We start from the raw sequence: 21,060 nt of genomic DNA, 5'->3' as shown, positions 1-21,060 counted from the left end.
TTATACCTTAAAATCATTCCAATGCATTCAAATCCATATTCCTTGACAGCAAAATTTAGGGATCAGCAGTCAGAGTGCAGCCCAACCCATCTAGAATGCTCTTATTATCAACCCTACCTCCTGACTCACCACTCTCCTACTTTAACAACTGCAGACTTTCACTATGAGCTGTTCAGTCAGCATTCACCTTGCCTACTTGCCTGAGGAAGAGTCATCAGACTCATTATTTCTCTCACCAGCACAGTATTTGGCTCAAAAGACTATGGACAACAACTAGGGGTTTTGTGTAGCTATTTCTCTGCTGTATTTTGCAAGTCAGAACTGGAGTTATAAGGCATTAAGTGTACAAGCCATTTAATTTAAACCTAGCCTTCATTCTCAAGTTTGAACACCTGACTCTCCTTGTGGTTTACAAGTTTTTTCTGCACAATGTGCACTTCAGAAGTACTTTGAAAAATACCATAATCTCATTAGAACACCTTCAAATTTTATTTGCATCTATTGTAATTACAAAGAATATAACAATATAAATTTTCATTTAAAGTGACAACCCTTTCTAACAAACAAGGTAGCAAATTAGTGTGCACCTATTCTGACTTCGGGCAATTTTTAAGTTTTCCTGCATGAGAATTTGTCACATTTTACAGCATTGTATTTTCATAGTTCAATACACAGGAACAGAAGTGCATCTATTCCCACTTGCAGAACACTCATAAGTATTTCTGAAGTATAGAAATGCAACATTTAATTTGTTTTATTTAGAGGAAGAAAAGGAAGAACCCACCCATGATTTTTGTCAAGTCTCACAGAATACACTAACAGCCCTGATGCTCTCCTCCCTGAATTTATTCTCTAATTAGACTTAATTTTTTTTTTCTTTAAAAGGGTAGGAACAGAATCACTGCCTTGTTTACAACCTTGCAGAAGACTAGGGTAGGAAAAATAAAAATCAAAACAACAAACCAACAACCTCAGACAAAGATGCACACTATTACAAATGCAAACAGCCATCAAATTGTCCAGTTTATTGATGGGAATTCAAAACTGATACAAAACATGCCCTCTCTGCATGTTGTATTTTACCCTTAAAATGTTTCTGACGGTGTCAGGTAGATTGAGAATTAAGAATATACTTCGGCTTTCAGCATCTACCTTTTATAAAGGTATTACACAAAAGCCACTAGCTTACATAACATGTGGTCCCAAAATTACTTACAGACATTCTGTTTATCAAAAGACTCAGATCTCCTGTTGATCTGATTAAATAAAGGCTTAAAAATGTTTTAAGCCATTAGTAAGTATCCTATGGCAGAGACAAGAAAGTTTATGATTTCCATTATAATCTCGGGCATAAAAAGGCAAAAAGTCCTAAAAAAAGCAGCCCTCCAGAATATATGGAATGTGGCAATGGATATGATGCCAATTTGTAATGATCAAGTTAAGTAAAACAGATTCTTAAAGCTATGAATGATGTGAGCAGTATCACAGCAAAATAGTCAATGAATACCACAGAACCAATCAAGTTTGAAAGTTGAGCAAATGTTGCTTCAATCAACAGATATTTGTAATGGCAAATATACCAAAACATTTTCTAAAATAAATTCCTAATGCAGAAAAATTGATTGAAAGATTGCTCCTAGCTAACAGTACCTTTTATTTAAATTGGACCCTAAACTGATCAGACAATACATAGCCCACACTTTTGGACATTTATAATAAAAAAGCTTTTATTTTCAATTGAAACAAATGCACCATCCTGCACTTTGAAGGCTATGAGCCATAAGCATATTCCAAGGTGTATCAATGGCAACAGATTTGTTTCACCTTCACTGAGAAGTTACATAATGCACTCTTAATTGGTAAAGAAAATTTAAACTCAGCCTTCTCAAAGCTTCTGTACTGTGTTTCTTGGTTAATTGTACAAGTTCCACAGTCAGACCAAGAGCTTGCACTGTGTGAAGATATTGTAGTCAATCAACAGTATGTTTAATCATCATCTTCCTCTTCTTCCTCTTCCTCCTCAAAACTGTCTTCAAAGCCCTCACTGTCTTCCTGGTCCTCATCACCTTCTATTGCTGTATCCCACTGTGGATGATTTTCTGGCACTGGTTTTGCTTCGTGAACTTCCAGCTGTAATTGGAAAAGGAAAGAGAAGAGAGGGGGAAAAAAAAGTTACAGACAATAAACAGCAATTTGGGAAAACAAATTCACACACACAAAACAAACAAGTAACCCACAAAAGAACAGTTTAAAAAACCAACTAAATAACAAAACAAATCCCATCCCACTCCCCAAAGCAAAAACAAAACCAAGAACTGCTTCCAGAAGTAAGGCATGCCAGATTTTTCCCATTAACTGGATGAATCTAGGACTAAGGAAAGGCAGGGAAATTGCATGGCAAACCTCAAGGTATAAAAATCCACAGCCAACCATACTGCAGAAACTGAATAAACACATGCATGGCAAAGCATCTTGAATTTTAGTCCTGTTTAATCCATCATAAAACCATCACTGTACATTAGGCAGAAACCCTTTCTAAGTCCATCCTTCCCATTTGTTTTAAAATTAGGACAGGTTGAATTCTTATAAACAGGACTTCTGGTGTTTTAACAACCATTAAGAAGCAGCTTTCAATGTAATACAAGAATATAACAAACATCACCTTCAATGGTTTAATCTGGTCCAATCCCATATATGAATCCGATCTCAAATAAACTGTGTACTGATAGTTTCCAGGTTTGCCTGGTGCAGGGAACTTCAGCTCTACCTACAAAAGAGATTTCATACCATAAAGTTCTTACTGCTTTCAAATGACACATTTGAAACAAGTATCTGAGTCCTCCAATGAACATTACTACAGAGTAATAAAAAGTTTTAGTTTCTTACTAGGGACACTTCTTTGAATATATCTAGGTCATGAGATACCTGCAGAAAAGAGCAACAATACCCAAACACAGTATCTGCCATGAAAGCTGAATAATCACTGAGTCACTCAAGCAATGATTTTTTTCTGAATTAGGCCAAGTAACTACATTAAGTACACAATCTCACCCTGCTGTATGCTAAGCCTCAGAAACCAAAACAGATTAAAATATTTAGTCTGCTGAAAATTTTATCTTAACTCTGCTGTTACTTGAAATTGAACGTAACATCTAATTTGGAAGAACAAACACATTAGGTCTTCATTTTTCAGAAAAGTGTCACGAAGAACACTGCCAAAGGTTACAGGTTCAGCAAAGTTTATATGAGCCAAAGCTAATTAATTTGTCACAGTCTCTGCTGTACAGAAAGAGAACACTTAATATTTCTAACAATTTGAATAAATTTAGGAATTTCACTGCATATGAATACTGCATTTCATCATCTTTTGATATCAAGGAAAAAATAAACCCAACATATTCCAAAAGAAACTTCAAAGTCGTCTTAAATTACTTTTTCTTTCTCCACTATCAATTTTCATAGTTAAAAGGCACTTCTCTCCTTTTATCAAGAGAGTAAAATTTGTTTTCCATCTTAAGAGATAAGTATAAAAAGATTAAAATCTACATGTATTTGCATACCAGAGACACTTCAACAGAGTTTTGTAATACCCCAGAAAGAAAACTCTCCAAGTACTTTACCTCTTCTTTATCTTTTAGAGTACAAACGTGGTATGGCATACATATTAACATCTGCTCCTTCCGATCTGCAATATACAGCCACCACCATTCTTGTTTTTCCTTTCATAAAGGGGAAAAAAAACCAACAGTGAAAAACCACCAGCATTATAGAAGTCATAGAACAAGATGCCCCTACACTTTTAAACAGGCAATTAGGATTCACTGGTTTTTGTAATACAGACAGAAAGGGAAGTTTGTGTCTGGTGGCTTTTTTAAACTCTTGGATGTGCATGAATAAAATACATGGTGTACACTGCACACTGAAAGCAAACAGGTTATGACAAGTAACTGCTGGTCTCCAAAGGCTTCATTCCATGTATTCAACTTCAGCTACCGTGTGAGACATGGAACCAGCCCAAAGAATTGTGTCCACTGAGGATTAAAAAGCAACTTCATGCAATATAAAACAACATTAGGTCCTTCAACAGAAATCCAACCTGGAGAAAAAGCTGAGCATACAAAGCAAGGAAAATGTAAAGACAGATAAAGAACACTTAGTAGAAAAGTCTTTTTCAGACAAGTGTGCTCTGTCCCACTGCTTCCCCCTGCAAAAAGTGAAATGACATTTGAACACACTGAGATCTCCCTTCAACGAGATACTTTTGCAAAGGATAACAACAACTGCTCCCTATCACACACAGGTTTCCAAATAGCTGCAGGTCTCAAGGTTTTGCCATCGCAGATGCTACAGCAGAGTTCCCAAATGAAATTAAATTAGTGTGGTCCTTCATACCAGACAGCAACACTGTACAAAAATAGTGGTATTTTCCTTCAACTGAAGTCATAATTTTAAGACTGTGGTGCAGTTCCGCAGCACAGACACAACCATTCTCAAATGATAAAGACAGTTCTTTAACATCAACTGTTCTTCATTTAAACACTACACCTTTTAGGTTAAAGCTTTGGCACTTGTTTTGGGCAAAATCCACTTCGTTTGAATAGAAGCCGAAACCTTTTAATTGTAAAAAAAAAAAAAAAAAAAAATAGTTTAGTACTGCAAAGCAAGTTCCTGTTCCTATACCTCCTTAAGCCTTTGTTTAAAACAAGTGAGAATAGTGAGGGACAAGGGGGAAGAATTCCACATGGTTATGAAGAAGTATTTTAGTAGACAGATAATCTTATCCTTTAGGGGAAAAAAGGGGAATACACACATTCTTTTTAGACAACCCAAATGTTGAACTGTCTTCCAAACCAACTTTTACCCACCCCTGACAGTTTGGTAACTCATGGTGTTCATCACAGACTGGAGTCCTAAAAAGTGCATCTTATTACAGTTACAAGTCCAAGCTGCAAACCAGGGAGCCAATTTTTATACATATACACCAAAAACAATCAGGCAGTTGCTTCAGTGTCCCATAAAAAGTGGTTGTTTTGCTTTCTTTTTAATCTAACAGCATTAGAAGGACTGAAAGAGGATGCAGTGGACTTTCAACACCACCAGTGAGCAACTTCTGAATTCCACACTTGGGAAGCAAATGCTTTTAATATGTAGAATTTGAAGAATTTTTGTCTCTACCAGAAGAGTTTAAAGTTCAGTAGTTTTAGATTTTTTTAACACTTCAAAAGCCAGTGTTTCATGAGCTGAGATTTAAATCATGCATGTTGAAAAATTGCAAAAGCTGAATTAACTTCTTCTTCCTTTTGAAGTGACTAATTGTTATCCTATCCTATTGTAATAACTATCACAATCTCACTGAAATATTCAACCATTTCCAACAGCAAGACACTCACACCAACAACTAAAAACGCCTATTAGCACTCCTGAGTCCCAGAACAGAGAAATGTAAAATTAACTCAACATGTTAAATACCCATTTTGAAGTGTATATAAAAGCAAAAGCTTCACAGTGAAGCATCAGCACTCTCTCGTGTTTTTGGAACAGGCACAGAGAACAGGACAAAAACCTATTCATATGCTATTTAACGCCAGAATGTGTAGAATTCCAAATCCTTCTTATGACTATTCCAAGTGATTTTCTTTAGGAAAAACCATCCCATGTGATTACAAGGCATAAGTTATTTTATCTGTAAGTTTCAACAGTAAATATATTGTCAATCTTCTTGACAGCTGTAGCAAAGAAGACTTAGGCAGTCAAAGTGTTTATTTCCTAGCCAAGAGGCCTCTAGGAATAGAAAGATGAACAGTATAAATAGTACAGATGAACAAGAGCTACAGAAGCAAGATCCATTACAGAAATGGCTAATCCATTTTGGGCCTATGAGGACTGTGACCATAATAAAAAGGACCTGCAGCTGTCTCCATGTTATTTTTGACTTTACCAAAACATTGTGCTTACTATACATTGTTCTTAAAAAAAAAAAATAATTCCATGCCATTGAGAGTGATGGAAACAGACAAAGATCAAAATGGCTTTTCACAAAAACTAGTAAAACTAGTAAAAATAACAGCCAAGTGGGGAAAAAATACCCCAGTATAAAAGAGCCAGTGCAAATGGCAACCATTGATCTAAAGCTCAAAGGACTCTATAGAGTAAATTTTTTGGAAGTAAAGCTCCTGACCCCAAAGTGCCATCACTTTTTTACAGAAAGGACAACTGTGCAGGACTGTGATTTTCCTCTTCCTTATTGGGTGGAATTTAAAGTTTATGCCTGTGAGAATCTGGCAAACTAACAGGCAAGTGGGCAAAACGCCCTTTAACAGATGGGTGCAAGGTTTGGCATGCCAGGGAACCAGTATGTTCATAAAATTGGAACACCAAGGCCAGTTTCTACCTAAAAAATGTCAAAACTACAATCTGTGCAGTTTCTGGACCCATGGATGCAGAAGCAGAAGATAATTCTTTAGGAACCTGCGTAGATTAAAGACACATCTCTGGCAGAGTAATCAACTGCCCCAAAACTTGGATGAAACAGCATTAAGGCTGCCTCCTGAGAACAAGTATTATTATGCTCCGCTATTACTCAAACATCTTTAAAATTTTATCTCTAATTTTCAGCATTTTATCTCTAATTTTTTATCTCTGAACTGGCCATGACCACAGTACAAATAATACTCTAAATAACAGATGAGAAAAAAAAAACCCAGAGTACGATGGTTTTTGTTCTTCAGATGTTGCAGATCAGCTCTATCTGAACCTGCTCCAACCGCAGCTACAGCACAAAGTACAGCTGCATTCAACCTTCATGAAATCAGTGAAGTTGGAAAATTTACAACTGCAGTACCATGAGAGGATATGTGTGTATTTTTTAAGTTCAAGCATTCTGATCAGCCCTAGATTTCGTTTTAGCAGCAAGCTGTATTTAGGTTTTTTTATCACAAAACCCATATGTAATTCAGTTACACACAGCTGAAGCTTATGCAGCTCTATATAGAGTAAGCATAAGCAAAGACTCTGAAAGGACCCTCACTTCAGTGAAAGAGAAATACAAAAATATTCAGCACCCCTGAGGCACTGGGCATGACACTTACTGTCTGTGAGCTTCAACTGCAACTGATGACCAAAGCCAGCTGCCTTCACAGCAAGGAGGTATTAAGACTCTGCAGCACAACTGACATGATCTAAGGCAGCCAGAAGAGCAGAAAGCCAGTACACCTTTTTACATTATGCTGGTGTACTGGTGGAAGCTGTACTGAGACATGGGAGTGCACCCAACTGTCAGGAAAACACAGCTTCAAGTTCAGCCATTACAAAAGTAGATGTCAGCTAAGGCCTTCAGGAAGACAATTTATTCACCTTTGTCCTCTCTGGGTCCTCAGCAACAAGTTTTGCTTCCCACAATTAGCTTTTTAATACTGCTAGCAGGTAAAACCAGCAGGAACAATGTGATCACAAGCATGTGGACAATGGCATATGTTTGCACATGCAACAAGCTGTACAGGGTACAGGCATAAAGAGCCCTGGGGACTGAGGAGAGGGAGCAAATATACACAGTGTCTTCCTTTTCATTCATGTTTTACTCTTCTTTCCCATCTTAGTTGTCTTCTTTAAACCACAAGAGGAAGAATAAGCCTTGCATCCCACTCCCATTATTTGAGATAGCACAACAACAGAGTACAGATCCTAAATTAGTTCCTTAGTCAGACTGCAAGGAAGCAAAGGAAACCTCTGAACCACTGGCCAGGAAAGAAAATGTAGCCAAATACTCCCTCCTGGCTCTAATCAGGTCAAAAATTAATACTATTTTTTTCCCAGGCATTAAGCTTTTTTAAAAACCCAATATTTACAGTAAAAAATATGAATGGATCAATTCATTTATATGATTATTAATTTTCATGTTTCACAACTGTAATGTTTTTTATTACTGACCTCAGGGAAAAAAAGACTGTAAACAGGATGTGTTATCTTTGACTTCGTTTCAAGAAGGGCTCGCTCCTTTCTCTGTATACTTTGCTGTAATTCTTGCCACTCCTGTCAAAGACAAGGTTAAAGAATTACTGTGCACTAATAATCTTTTTCATTAAAAAGACAGAAAATGGTACATGTGACTAGATCTCGTGCAATACTAAACATTATAAAGGGAAAAAGCAGATCTGTGGGGTTTGCACACATTCTTCAAAACTCCATTCTACAACACTGCCTCTAAACACTCTCTACCTCAGCCATAGGAGTCCTGATTACAAGTTTGATGATTCCTTTCCCATTAGAAGCTTAATCTCACCCTGTATGGGCCATTCACCTGTCATTCAAGTCTTTTATTGTAAGACCTGTGGTGCAGAAATCATCCACCACCACAATGTTTCACTCTCTATTACACTATTATAGTTTCAGACACATAACCTGACAGTTACTAGAGTTTAGTGAGCACATGTACAAGTTTGTTCAACCACTGCATGCTTAGTATGCACTTTGCAGCATGCAACAGCCTCTACCTGTAAAGAACACATTTCAAAGGAGAGACTTTAAGTCACCAATCTGCAGCTGATAGTCATCAAATTAAGCTGAAAGAAATATTTTTTTCTCCTGAAGTTAAGTCATATTTCTCATGTCATTTCTAAGTTTTCTGACCATGCTGAAAAGACTCTCTGATACTCACTCTGAAGCAAACTTGCAATGACAAAGCTCTTATACCAGAATGAGGTCTGAAAACCTCTGGAGAACCAGTATTACTCCTTCATCCTAGTGTTGCCTAGCTTGAGGGAATGCTAGAGGATTAAAATGCATTTTCTCTCAACCCCAGAGGCAACATTACCCGTCAAAAACAAGTAAGGCTTACAGCTTCATCATCTTTGTTTTGCTTCTCGTCTTGTTCTCTGTCAGAGTCTCTGTCACTTCCATCATCTTTTTCACTTTGAGAGTCCCTGTTTGTTTCTTCTTCTTCAGATTCACTTCCTTTATCAGAGACCTCCTCCTCCTCTTCCTTCACAATGACTTCCTAATGGGAAAGAAAAACAGAAACCCAACACCTCTAACTTAGTTTGTCTGCATTACTGTAGTACACAGAATTCACCGTGCCTGCCTTAAGTTGGGCTGCACGATCTACACTCTTCTTGTGTCACAGAGTGATGGCTACAGTGAAGATTAATCCTTTCCACCTCATTCGCTAAGAGAAGCACGGAAGCCATTTTCCCTCTCCATATGGCTCTCACAACAGGAATAGGAAAAAACAGTACTTGACTCCCAGATGGATGTCCCATCTCTGCAAGTGTTCAAGGCCAGACTGGATGGGGCCCTGGGCAAACTCAGCTAGTGAGTGGCACCCCCACCCATGGCAGAGGGGTTGGAACTAAATGCTCTTTAAGCCAAATGATCTTACAACCCAAACCATTTTATGACTCTGGGATTGTATTTCATAAAGTCTTAAGAAAATTACAGAGAACTTAAGAAAGTACCTACAACACAGCCTATGAGGTGGAGAAAACACCATGCAGTGGGACCATAATACCAATATGGTATTGTCCCAATATGGGACAATAATACTTAATTTACCAGAACAAAATCTCATTTCAGTTTTTATCTTTAAAGAAAAAGTAGAAGTTATAGAACAATTCACCTCCAAGAAGGCAGCATAACAAGAGCAAGTAGTAAGAAGGGACTATTTTTAGAACAATTGAGCAGAACTTTCAGTGGCCTCTGCAAACATTACCACGGTGGCTCCCTGATTACTTCACTAGTAATTGTTAAATGCAGAGAAAACAAATCCTATATTAGAAGATACACTTCACAAAAGCATAAACTGAAATGTAAGAGACAAATACAAAACCTCCCATCAGATTACAAGTGATAAACTGAATAAAATTATAAATATCATTGAATCTATGAGCTACCCCATTAGCTTGTTTTTGCTTCTGCTGTTTCTGTGGTTGCAATGAAGGTGGCACAGGTTTCTTTTTCAATGGCTTCTTTTTCTTTGATTTTGAAGCTTTCTTGGTGCCTTTATTCTTTTGTTGCCATCCTTTGCTCTTAGCTTTGCTGGCATCTCCTTGCTGCAGGAAAGTAGTATTAAAATATTTATTCTGTTCATAAAATTTCAGTCATTCAACTGTACTTTAAACGTTTTAAGCTGAGAACCAAAATTACAAAGCACAGTTCAAAGGACACTTCAGTAGGCATTTCTGAAAAAAATGCTTGAGAAGTGCACAATTAGCAATTCAAGATCTGAAACAAAGTTCTCTTTAATTAGCAATGGGAACATTCACTCTTCACTTACCCCATCTTCTGTTGGTTGCTCTTCTGCTGCACATATGGACTGTTCCTTTTCAAACACTTCCTGGTTAGAGAAAAATGTGAAAACTACTAATGCTTCTCTGTACCAAGAGCAAATTATTATTTTATATTTGAACTTAAACTAAATCACCTTAATCAGGTCTGAATATTTTACTCATGGCAAATTCTTTTATCGGTGACAGACACGACAGGGGATTAACAGATCAAAATTAAACACTAGCTCAAACATTTGGTCTCAGATTTTTCCATCACTAGCATTATAAAGCAATTTAATAGCAACATGTCACCTTGTTCCAAAAAATCTACTTGTTTTATAAAGCACAGAAATCCTATATCACAAAAGCAAGCAGTAGTAAAATGCTAATTCTGCTCCAGTTGTCAGAGCATTAAAAACTTCAACAGCTGCTCTGCTACTCAGGGACACACAACAACAAATCAAACCAGAAATGCAAAATGTTAAGACACAACACAGTGTTAGTATACTGTAGACTGGGACATCTCTCTGTAAATGGGTTTTTTAATGTGTTTCTTCAAAATGCACTATATGCCATTTAAAAAAAACCCCACCCAAACATAATAGTCACAAGGAGCTGTCATATATAAAGATGGCAAAGAGGAAATAGCACCACAAAAAACATGCATCAAACAAAAGGCTAGCTCTTGTTTTACAGTCATGTGTTTCTATGCCAGACTGCCTAGTGGAGGTCACACAGGAAACATCTTAAATTAATTGTCTCTATTCTGTTAGACATTTTAGTTTCTAAGTACAGTTCAATGTCTTCATAATTTTCAGTTTCCTTTATTCTGCAATTCCAGCATAGTGATAGTGCTTTTACTTTCTACCTAATGCACCCTTGGCTACCACAGCATGAGCACATGGAACTTATATATACAGACTTTCTCCTGAACTGGCTTCCATAGTCTCATCTCACCTGTAATACTCAGGCTTGTGTGCCTTACCTTAGAGGTGTAACTCAGACCTTCTGTTTACTTAGACAATTATGTCATTAGCACAGATGCAAAAATTGACACTGTAGTCTTTGACACATCAAAGCTTGTTTAGGTTCCGTGTATTAAAGTCTTTTGTTAAAAGAAAGCCCTTAATGCATTTTAAGCCAGAAAATAAGCACAAGTCCGAAGTTTAACTACTAGGGTATAGTATTGGTTTGGTTATGCCACACTGTTTCCTACACAGCAGTCCACACTCTTCATGTGACACTGGTGTACCTCCTTTATATTAAGTTCTGCGTATTCTGCATTCTGCTGGATTGTGTTTCTTTCATAAAAGAGTCTAAAACACCCAAGAGATTTGTAACATTAGGAGCCCACATAAAGCAAAAGCAAACGCTGTCCTGAGGACTTGAGTGAATATTTTGTTTTAGTTCAAGAACCAAGTTTCTCTTGTCTCTTTTCCTGTTGTTTACAAACCTCAGAGCAGTATTACTTGCCATATTCTTTTAGTGTTCCCTAGACAACTGCAATGGGTCAGACTGACCTTTGATGTTATTCCAGGAAAACTTTCTCATTCAGAAACAAGACCATAAGGATGGATTAAGAGCACAAGTTCTCAATTTCAAATCTTGACCTCACAGTTACGTTTTCAAAACAACCAGAAATGCCTTTTTACTAGTGTACACCCACAGTTATCACAAAAAAACAAGAATTCTTAATACTTACTGCCATGGTCTGTCTTGTTAGTGTGACCAGAACAGTTACAAGAGAACCTACTGTGATGTTGTTGCTATCTTCATCATCCAAAACTAGTGCAAAAAGAAAAACAACATATCAGACTTCTTTAAAGCCCTTTTCTCCATTAAATATTGCTTCTGCTACTTCTAAATGTAAGCAAATTCCAGAATTTTTAACAAAAAATAATTTCAAAGTATTATTTAATAAGTCCCTTACAACTTCAAATATACTATCAGAACGAGAGCTGGCAATTCAGCAACCTATAAAACCGCAACAATGAGTTTGAAATTTTAATTGCATGAAAGTTGGAAAATTCAAAGTTATAGCTGCTGTGGGAACCATAACCCTGTAATATTGTGCATTATATATTAAAGCATAAAACTTCAGAAACATGAAATATCACACATGACCAGAGGGACCCTGTTATATTTCTTCTGGGAATAATAATTTTCATTTTCCTGACTTTCATATTATTAACAACTCAATTTCAATGCCACATTAACAATCATGCATTTAATTATTTTTTAAGGAGAAGGCAAAGGAAAATAAAAGAACAGCAATCATTAGTTTAACTGAAACATCAAACAAACCCCACAGGGGAGCCACTGAGGAGTTTATACCTCCAACCTATAAAATGGAGAACATCTCAGGTGGGAGAGAATAGAGTTTTATTCCAGTGTAGACATTTTATTTATTCCCCTCCAGTCCCTCCCTGTGAAAGCAGTTTTACTATTCACTTGTCTTACATATATATTTTATATAATGGCAATACCGAGCTAAACAGAAAAGCATCTGCATGGTTTAATCCTCCACACCACACTTGAGTGCAGCTGTGTGACAAATGAAGACTACAGGCAGGAAACCGTTTGTCAAAATATGGGCAGGTACTTCAAGATTGAATTTTAAGCAGATTAACAAAACTGTATACAATCCTAAGCTACAAGAACATATTTGTTTAAAAAAAAAACAACAAAACAACATAAAAAACATTCAGAAACACCAAAATTAGCAGACATTTGCTCCCTTAACAGATATTTCTTCTAACATTTGCTTTTCACAGAGGACTACACATAAGCCAAATTACAGTCAGGCTCCCCAAACAAAGCATATCACATTTTGAATGTGATCATTGCTACCACAATGAAAATATAAACTAGAAATAAGAATTAGAACAAACTTTCAAATATCGCACATTTACTAGCAGTGATCTTCTACAAAGAAAAGGAGACCACAGAACCAATTCAGTTCCCACTGCAAAGCTGTCTAACAGGAACTGCTTACAGTACACCTAATCTTCAGAGAGGGAGAGCATTATACATTCACTGAAATAGTGCACACAAAATGTAGCTAAGCATAGTTTGGACAAATTCTGCCAGATATAAAAACTATACCAGGATTATCACAAAGGAACCCCAAAGGAACCTCACAAATTACTCTGCATGCTGAAGAAAGCTGAGCATAAATTCTGGAGTAAGTGTAACTGTTTAAGATAGCTAATAAAAGTGGTATTTGAACCAAAATTCCACATTTCTCATGAAATATTAAAACTGAAAGACGAAACTTCAGGTAAGCTCGCTTATGAGAAACTACTGCTGGCTTGGGAATACATGGAATGTTTCAATGTACTTTAACTCCTCTGACTGTAGCTCTCATGTACAGGAACCCACCACTCCAAAGTAGTATGTCATTTCCAGGTCACATAGACAGCAGTAAGTTGTGTTTCAGCATCCTCCAAAAGCTTACTGCCAGCAGACTATCAAGATGTCAGAAGAGTGACATACACAGAACAAAAGGACCTCCCACTCACCCTGTGGTTTTATATCCATAGTGACATGTGGAAAGCTGCCAAGGACAGCCATAACTTCTTCATATTTCTTATCTTCTAGGAAGTGCAGTAAATTGCGACGATCTGAGCCTTTCAAACTTACCAAATCCTGAATACTTTTGATTTTATACTGAAATAAAAAAAGAAGAAAGGAAGTCTCATGGTAGAACAGAACACAGTCCACAAATAAACTCTTCATAACACATCACTGGTGTCCCTACATTAGTAATACATACACACAATTACATTTGTTCTTATAAAAAAACCCACACTTTAGGAAACTAGCAAGCGTATGTTTTGAGAAACAATAAACCAAAGAGGTTGCACTCAAACCTACCAAACAGAACTGCTTTGAACATTGGTGTGTTCCTTAGTATGTCACACCTTAGAAATGGCTCTTTATAGTTTCTTATAAAATTTATTTCAGCCAGTTTTTTCAGCCAGTTATTTCAGAAAGTTGAGCTAAGAAATCTTCTTAGTAGGGGTTTTTATTTAGATAGAATTCTTCTGTGGTTTCAGATTTACATTAGCAGAAACAACCAAGTACAAGTTTAGGGTTTTTTTTTTGCACTGAACTACAAACAAATCTAAATCCACTCCTTCCAAGATTTGCAGAACAGAGTTAAAAGGATAAAACAAAGACAGACTTGATTACCTCATCATTATAAACACATGTACTTTATTAAAAACAATTTCATGCATCCAGGTAGACTGATCATACTCCCAATCCAGAGCACTGTATCTTTGAAGAACTCAATGCATATGATCCTGTGAAACTAGCCAAAAAATTGGGTTTTTTCCCTTCTTTCACAGCAAACAGAGGTGGGATTATAACATAACCAAATTATTTGGTTTTTTACTTAGTTACAATCCACATGTCAAAAAATACATCTAAAATTGCTTATTTTCTCATATGTTCCCTGTAGTTTAAGACTGGATTTAAAAAGTCAGTCTTTAATGATACCTGTAAGAGAATCTTTTACTTTATCCAAAGGATATGACTATTGAATATTTCATGAACAAGCATCTTCAGAGAGGATTTAAAAAATGCAGTACCTAAGAATTCTTAGTCTTGACACTAACACATAAGCATTTAAACACCTCCTAAGGCTGTAGTTAAAGTGAAACAAAAATTCCATCAGATAAAAAGAATATTTTCAAGATTCATCCAAATTAATCAATGTAATAAAACTATTAAAGTCGACAGCTTCTAGTAGAAGCAAAGGGCTGTTTCTAACCAGGCATTCCCAGAAGATACACTAGACTCAAACGAACAAGCAGGTTTAAATGCAGAGGCAATTGGTGAAACAGAGTGAAGAAACACATGCAGGTATTCAGACAAGACTATTCTTTTTTGTCCTTAAATTCTACAAATCCCAACTACAGTTACGTAGCAAAAGCTTTATAAGACACTCTTTCACACAAAGGATCACAAAACCTGAAATGCACCCCACAGTAACTGCTATTTTTTCTTTTGTGAACTCCTCTGTGTAAGCTTCCAAACATACTTTCTATCAAAGTACATTAAGAACAATATAATGCCAAACAAGCCCCCCCACCCATCCCCAGAAAAAATGTCCCAGTAGGATATTCCAGACACATTCTGTAAGGATATTAAATAGGAGATAGTATATTTTAAGAAGAAAGAAACTGTTTCTGTTGTTTCTTAGGTCAACACAGACTGATCTTTCAACACTTAACAGATCCCTGATCCTAATTCCCACCTCCTAGCTGAAATGGACTTTAAAAAAACAAAAAGCAGACAGAACATCTAGGAAGTATTGTATTGAGTTCCTTAAAAATAAATCTATTTTTATTCTCTTAGTTAATTCATGACCTTGCTTCCTTAGCCACAAATAGATAAAAGACATAACAGATAGCATTTTAAGAGGTTACCAAGTATCATTTGTATTTGTATACCTTTTTATGATTGGAAACTCTCCTCAAATTGTCCTCTTCAATGTGAGGCAGCTGTAAAAGGGGAGACTTGAACTGCTGAAGTCCCTGGACTGTCATCTGGGAAAGCTTCATACAATTTTCCAAAGATCCCAAAGATGGAGCACGGAACTCCCTTTCTTGGGGAGAATGAAACAAATGACATAGTTTTTAATTTTTTTTTCTTATACTTTTCCAATGTAAACTTGTATTACAGAAAACCTGACTTCCAGTCCACCAAGCAAAAGAAAGAGACATCTTAAAATGTTCAGGATAATTAACTAGGCAGACTTTTTACCCTCACTCCAGCCACAAAGACCAGCAACATTTCCCTCCCTCTATTTAGGATGTCACAGCTGAACACTAACATTGCCTGAGGAAACAACTGCACAATGTATCTATGTAATTATTATCGACAAAAATTTCACCAATTCATTTTAAAAACATGCAGCATCAAAACAAACTTATTTTATATTTGTAGGTTTTATGCATATGTGTGTATAACATGTTTACTGTATAATTTAGTATAATTTATCATTAAACATTAATCTTTTACAATATAATATATTATTTATAATATTTCTATCTTGAGAAATGAATATATAGGTAGGAGCCTATCACATGAAAGAAGAAAACTATATTTATAATTGAAGCTAAGCAGAGCATATTACATTATGTTAGAAGGCAGTAAGAAGAGCTGCAAAAATATCAAATGTGTGACTTTTATAAATAAATTTACTGGTTAAAAGGGGTGTCTATTTGACTTTTCTTATAGAAATTACCTATAATTGTTTTCATATTTTAATGTACAAAAAGACCTACACTCATAATTAAAATTATTATAAAGTAGACAAGGAGAAATAAGTCTTAGCCAGAACAGAGCAAAAGAAAAACAAAAACAAAAAAAACCCACACAGTTAGCAATTATTAATCCTTATCACATCTGCAAAGAAATGAAAAAGCAAAGTAGACACACACTGCAATGTAACCACTTATTCATAAATAAAACTTCTCATAAACCCTGTATAGAGGACTCATTTCAGACCACTTCTTATCTCGCTGCAAATTTCTAAGCAGCTATGAGGGCACAGTAACTGCCCATGGAAGATCACTGCTCCCTCTGCTTCAGCTGCCCCTCTCCTCTTCAAATGGTCTCCTTCTTCACTAATTACACCAAGCTACAAATTACACCAAGCTATAAATAGCATCAGCTATCAAATAAAATTACATGGGAGGACCTGTGACAATTATATTCAATGCAAAAAGAAATATAACACACAAATGGAACTACCTGGCTAGACACACAGGTAACTAAGAAAGATGTAACTTTGACCTTTAAAACAACATAGCAATGGAAAGATTAATGTCCCAACCAAGTAATACTACATTGACTTTCCATCTTGCTCAGCTTCTACCTCCCCTGTAATTTTTTTGGCTGCTGCTGCTAAGGAAAGTCACAGGATTTTTTAAGTTAAAAAAACACACTGCAAACCAAGTCAATAAAAGAATCCTAAATAATCTCTGACAAACTGTCTTTTGCAGGAAATTCGCCTAGAGCTTTGAGACCACAGAACACTAGTCAGAGTAGAAAATACTCTCTTTTTTAAAGGCTTGACTCATCACCAATATGACAGAAGAAAAATATTTTAAAGTTGGAAAGTATGATCTTGGTTTCCTGAAAAGAACACAGGTCTTTATATTCCCTGAGAGTAGACTTAAGGACAGCATAGATTTTAACATTCCCCAAATGCCCCTAGCATAAAATTAATGTCATTGCTGCACCTATTTTTACAGCTTCTGATTGTCAAATTGTAGAATACAAGATGACCTTTAATGTAAGGTTATTAAATTGACCAAAATATAGAATCATAAAATAGTTTGTGCTGACCTCAAATATCATCTGGTTCCAACTCCCTGCCTTGGGTAGGGACACCTTCCACTAAACCAAGTTGCTCAAAGTCTCGTCCAAACTAGCTCTGAACACTTCCAAGGATGGGGCATCCACAGCTTCTCTGGCAACCCATGCCAGTGCCTCCCCACCCTCACCAGCAAATAATTTCTTATCTAAAACCACCCTCTTTCAGTTTAAACCCAACATATGACATTAAAGTAGTCAATTCCAAATTTAAATGCAAATTTTAGTTGCTTGGCAAGGACTGGCATACACCTGGGTCAATCCACAACCTCTTCATCACACTGCAGCTTCCAGCCTGAATTAAGGAATGTGCTTTGACTGGACAGCTGAACTCATGCCTAACTTCTGCAGGCGCTTACTGGAATACATCCCATGTTTTTGGCAGCAAACATCTCACTTGGCAAGGCAGCTATCTACTTATCATATTTAAGGATGATCTCAAGGAAGCCATGAAAATAATTTACACCTGCTGGTTCTCAGGTATCAGCTAAACAGCTACAGAACAATGGATGCAAGCAAGGGATGCCACAAAGCAAACCTAAGTGCCAAGATCGAGAAGAGTCATATCAAGTGTCTTTCTCCAAAAGACCTGATTACAAGGTAAGCGTAAATTGCTGCAGACATTTTTAAGCTTCTAATAGTAACAAAAACATTTCAGAATATTTAAAGAAATATTGAAAGACAAGAATGCAACACAAAATGAGACTTCTCATCCCACTATCAATTTAGGTTCCACAAAGTATGATTTGTCCCCAAAATATTTCTTTATATATTATTAACACATGCCATTACCTCTGTACATTCATAGAGCCAGGACTGCTGAAAATCTATGACTAACTGTAGCATGTGATCCTTTTATGTACTGTGTCATGGCTGATTTAAGTGAAAATTAGAATCAGCCCAAAAACCAACTGCAGTTAAGTTTTAAGCCACTTAAAATTATGGTGACAAATACAAACTTAAGCAAAGAAGTCTCTTAAAAATTTCAATACCTAACTTCAATTTTATTCAACTTAAAAAAACACAATACAAAACCAAACCAATGCCACCTTTACAATTTCCAGTTGTTTCCCAGGGCAACACAGTTCGCTCTACATGCACAGTCATCAAAAACAGGGCAATGCATTACATTTGCTAAATAAATAGTAAATAGTAAAACCAGTGACTTCACTTTAGACCAAAGACCAAAATTCTCAAACTATTTACCTTGAAATCCCCAATTTCATTACTGTTAATGGGCAACTGTTAGGTACCACCTTCTCTTTAACACCATGTGCTGACAGCACTGGCATGGAAGCAAGAGGAAATGTTTGGTTGTTTGGTACAGATTTCTGGCTACTGCCACTTCCAAACTTTGGAAATAATTTTAAGAAAAACTGTTAGAGAAATACCAAACAAGTCCTCAACTATACCTATGATACATACCTACTATTTTTCCAAATCTAGGGAAGTCATTTCTACCGTACATAATGACAGCTATAAATTCTCTTCTGCTTTCACAAAATGATTGAGAATGGAAGAGATAATGATAATCTCTGGAAATTGTTAGTGGTAGAGGTTGTTCAGATTTGGTTTATAAATAACCATTTCACATGCTAATAGAAAATTAGTTTACACCACTGTATTTCAAAATACTGTCTCCTTTTATTTTAATTTCAGTTAAAATCTAAAGCTCTGGGAACTTCAAAGCAATTTATTAAGAACAATGCATCTATAAATATTTATTTTACTGTCAAATTAAGAAAGCATCTCTGTATATTCAAAAGTAGAGGAAAAAACAGAGTTACCTGAAGGTAATGTAAGTTGCAAAGTATATCATGCACTCTGTTCAGTATCATATTTCAGCTTTTACAAGAAGAACTATAGGTGTTTCTCATTTTTCAAAGACTTCCAGTTCTCTTGCATAAGAAAAGCTTCTGCCTGTGTTATTTTGGTTTCATTTTGCACAAGAGAAAACAACTATTTGCTAGTTGACTAATATATACATAGGCCATCTAAAAATGTATCTTTCAGAGCCTTGAAGTATTTTACAGTATCTCAGAGGTTCAGGTATTTTTTTTAAAACACTATCCAAATTTAAAGGAAAAATAATCTAAGCTAGCACACATCCTTATCCACTTACATCCCCTCTCACACTTTATTTGTTATGGAGCACAATTTCCAACACCACTTGCAATAGTTCTGGGAAATATCTTTCCCAAAACCATTCTTACTAGGAGGCTATCAATGCTCATTAAAAGAGTTTTGGTCTAGTGAAGATCAACCAGTAAGCACTGTTTGATAGCAAAAAAATAGTGACCAGTTTGACATTAAAAAATGCCTTGACTATGTTTGGTGCAAAAAAGGAATGGTATCCAAGTCTTTCCTTCCTTAAACTGCAAGGAACCATCTTCTGAGTAACTGCCTGTTTACAGTGGAAAAAAAATGCTTAAATATTATATTTCAATTAAATTAATCTCTATGGCATGACATACAGCTAAGCACCTGCCCCTACAACTTCAGAATAAAACTACACAGCAGGCTAAAGAGCATAGAATTCTGATATGGAGAAATATGAACAACATACAAAGAAATAATGGCAAAGAAATTATCTAAAACACAAGAGGCACTCAGAAGAGAAAAAAATTGTAGAATTGCAAATGGAAAGAACACAAGTCTTACACTAAATGCTTTGCTACTGAAAATGAACCATGTTTTCAAGAAAAGATTTTCAATTGCAGTTAAGAAAAAAACTTTAATTGCAAAAATTACAAGCAGGACACATATAGTCAGGATTTCAGAGCAGAGCTTAGAGCAGCAGCTATTTCAATCCTCAAAATAGAGAACTCTCTCATTACAGTAAAAAGAGCCAAAGTGCATTTAGGCATTTCTAAATACCACAGGTTAAGTTTCCTACAAGAACCAAAGACTTTATGAAGTATCACAGTGAAGAAACATTTACTGGTTTTAATTATACAGTTTCTTTTCTTACCTTCCCTGCTTCGAGCCATTATTATTAGTTGGCAGATCACATTAATCATTTCTTGAAGTAGTGCAGGACTCTTCTTAAGGATAAACTGCTGATCTGCAAGATACAACTGGCTGCAATTATGCTGTACTACTTTCAGGAAAAACAAACAGTTACATGAACTGGCCCATTTAATGGCATGGTCTTCACATCTATTCATTCATATATTACCAAAAATGCCACTTTATTCTCACTGACATATCCATCTGTAATATTTCTTAAATAAAACAGGAAAATGAAAGTGCTAAGAGGAAACAAATTTTGTATACCAGCTTCCACACCAAATGAAACAATATTTATTAGATCCATCTAAAAAGAAGCAACAGGATGGCACAGACAATTTACCAGTCATATTAAAATCACATGAACTCTTTAGGTAATCACAGGTTAAAACCAGGATTTTTA

General features: G+C 36.0%; 1 protein-coding gene across 1 annotated transcript in view; it reads right to left on the bottom strand.

Annotated features, from left to right (window-relative positions):
- Positions 1-467: 467 nt before the first annotated feature.
- The window catches only part of SEC63 (SEC63 homolog, protein translocation regulator), a 56,652-nt gene continuing 36,059 nt past the window's right edge, over positions 468-21,060 (bottom strand). The window contains exons 11-21 of the mRNA XM_053973842.1: positions 20,620-20,712; positions 15,719-15,873; positions 13,781-13,928; positions 11,962-12,044; positions 10,268-10,327; positions 9,885-10,043; positions 8,834-8,992; positions 7,927-8,028; positions 3,621-3,719; positions 2,663-2,767; positions 468-2,130 (exon numbers count right to left, since the gene is read on the bottom strand). Of these exons, the coding sequence (XP_053829817.1) occupies positions 1,987-2,130; positions 2,663-2,767; positions 3,621-3,719; positions 7,927-8,028; positions 8,834-8,992; positions 9,885-10,043; positions 10,268-10,327; positions 11,962-12,044; positions 13,781-13,928; positions 15,719-15,873; positions 20,620-20,712 (1,307 nt within the window). The 3' untranslated portion in view covers positions 468-1,986. The remainder of the gene's footprint in view (positions 2,131-2,662; positions 2,768-3,620; positions 3,720-7,926; positions 8,029-8,833; positions 8,993-9,884; positions 10,044-10,267; positions 10,328-11,961; positions 12,045-13,780; positions 13,929-15,718; positions 15,874-20,619; positions 20,713-21,060) is intronic.

Source organism: Vidua macroura, chromosome 3 (assembly GCF_024509145.1).
Source record: "Vidua macroura isolate BioBank_ID:100142 chromosome 3, ASM2450914v1, whole genome shotgun sequence".
Taxonomy (NCBI): Eukaryota; Metazoa; Chordata; class Aves; order Passeriformes; family Viduidae; genus Vidua; species Vidua macroura.
This window is presented reverse-complemented; position numbering and strand designations above follow the sequence as displayed.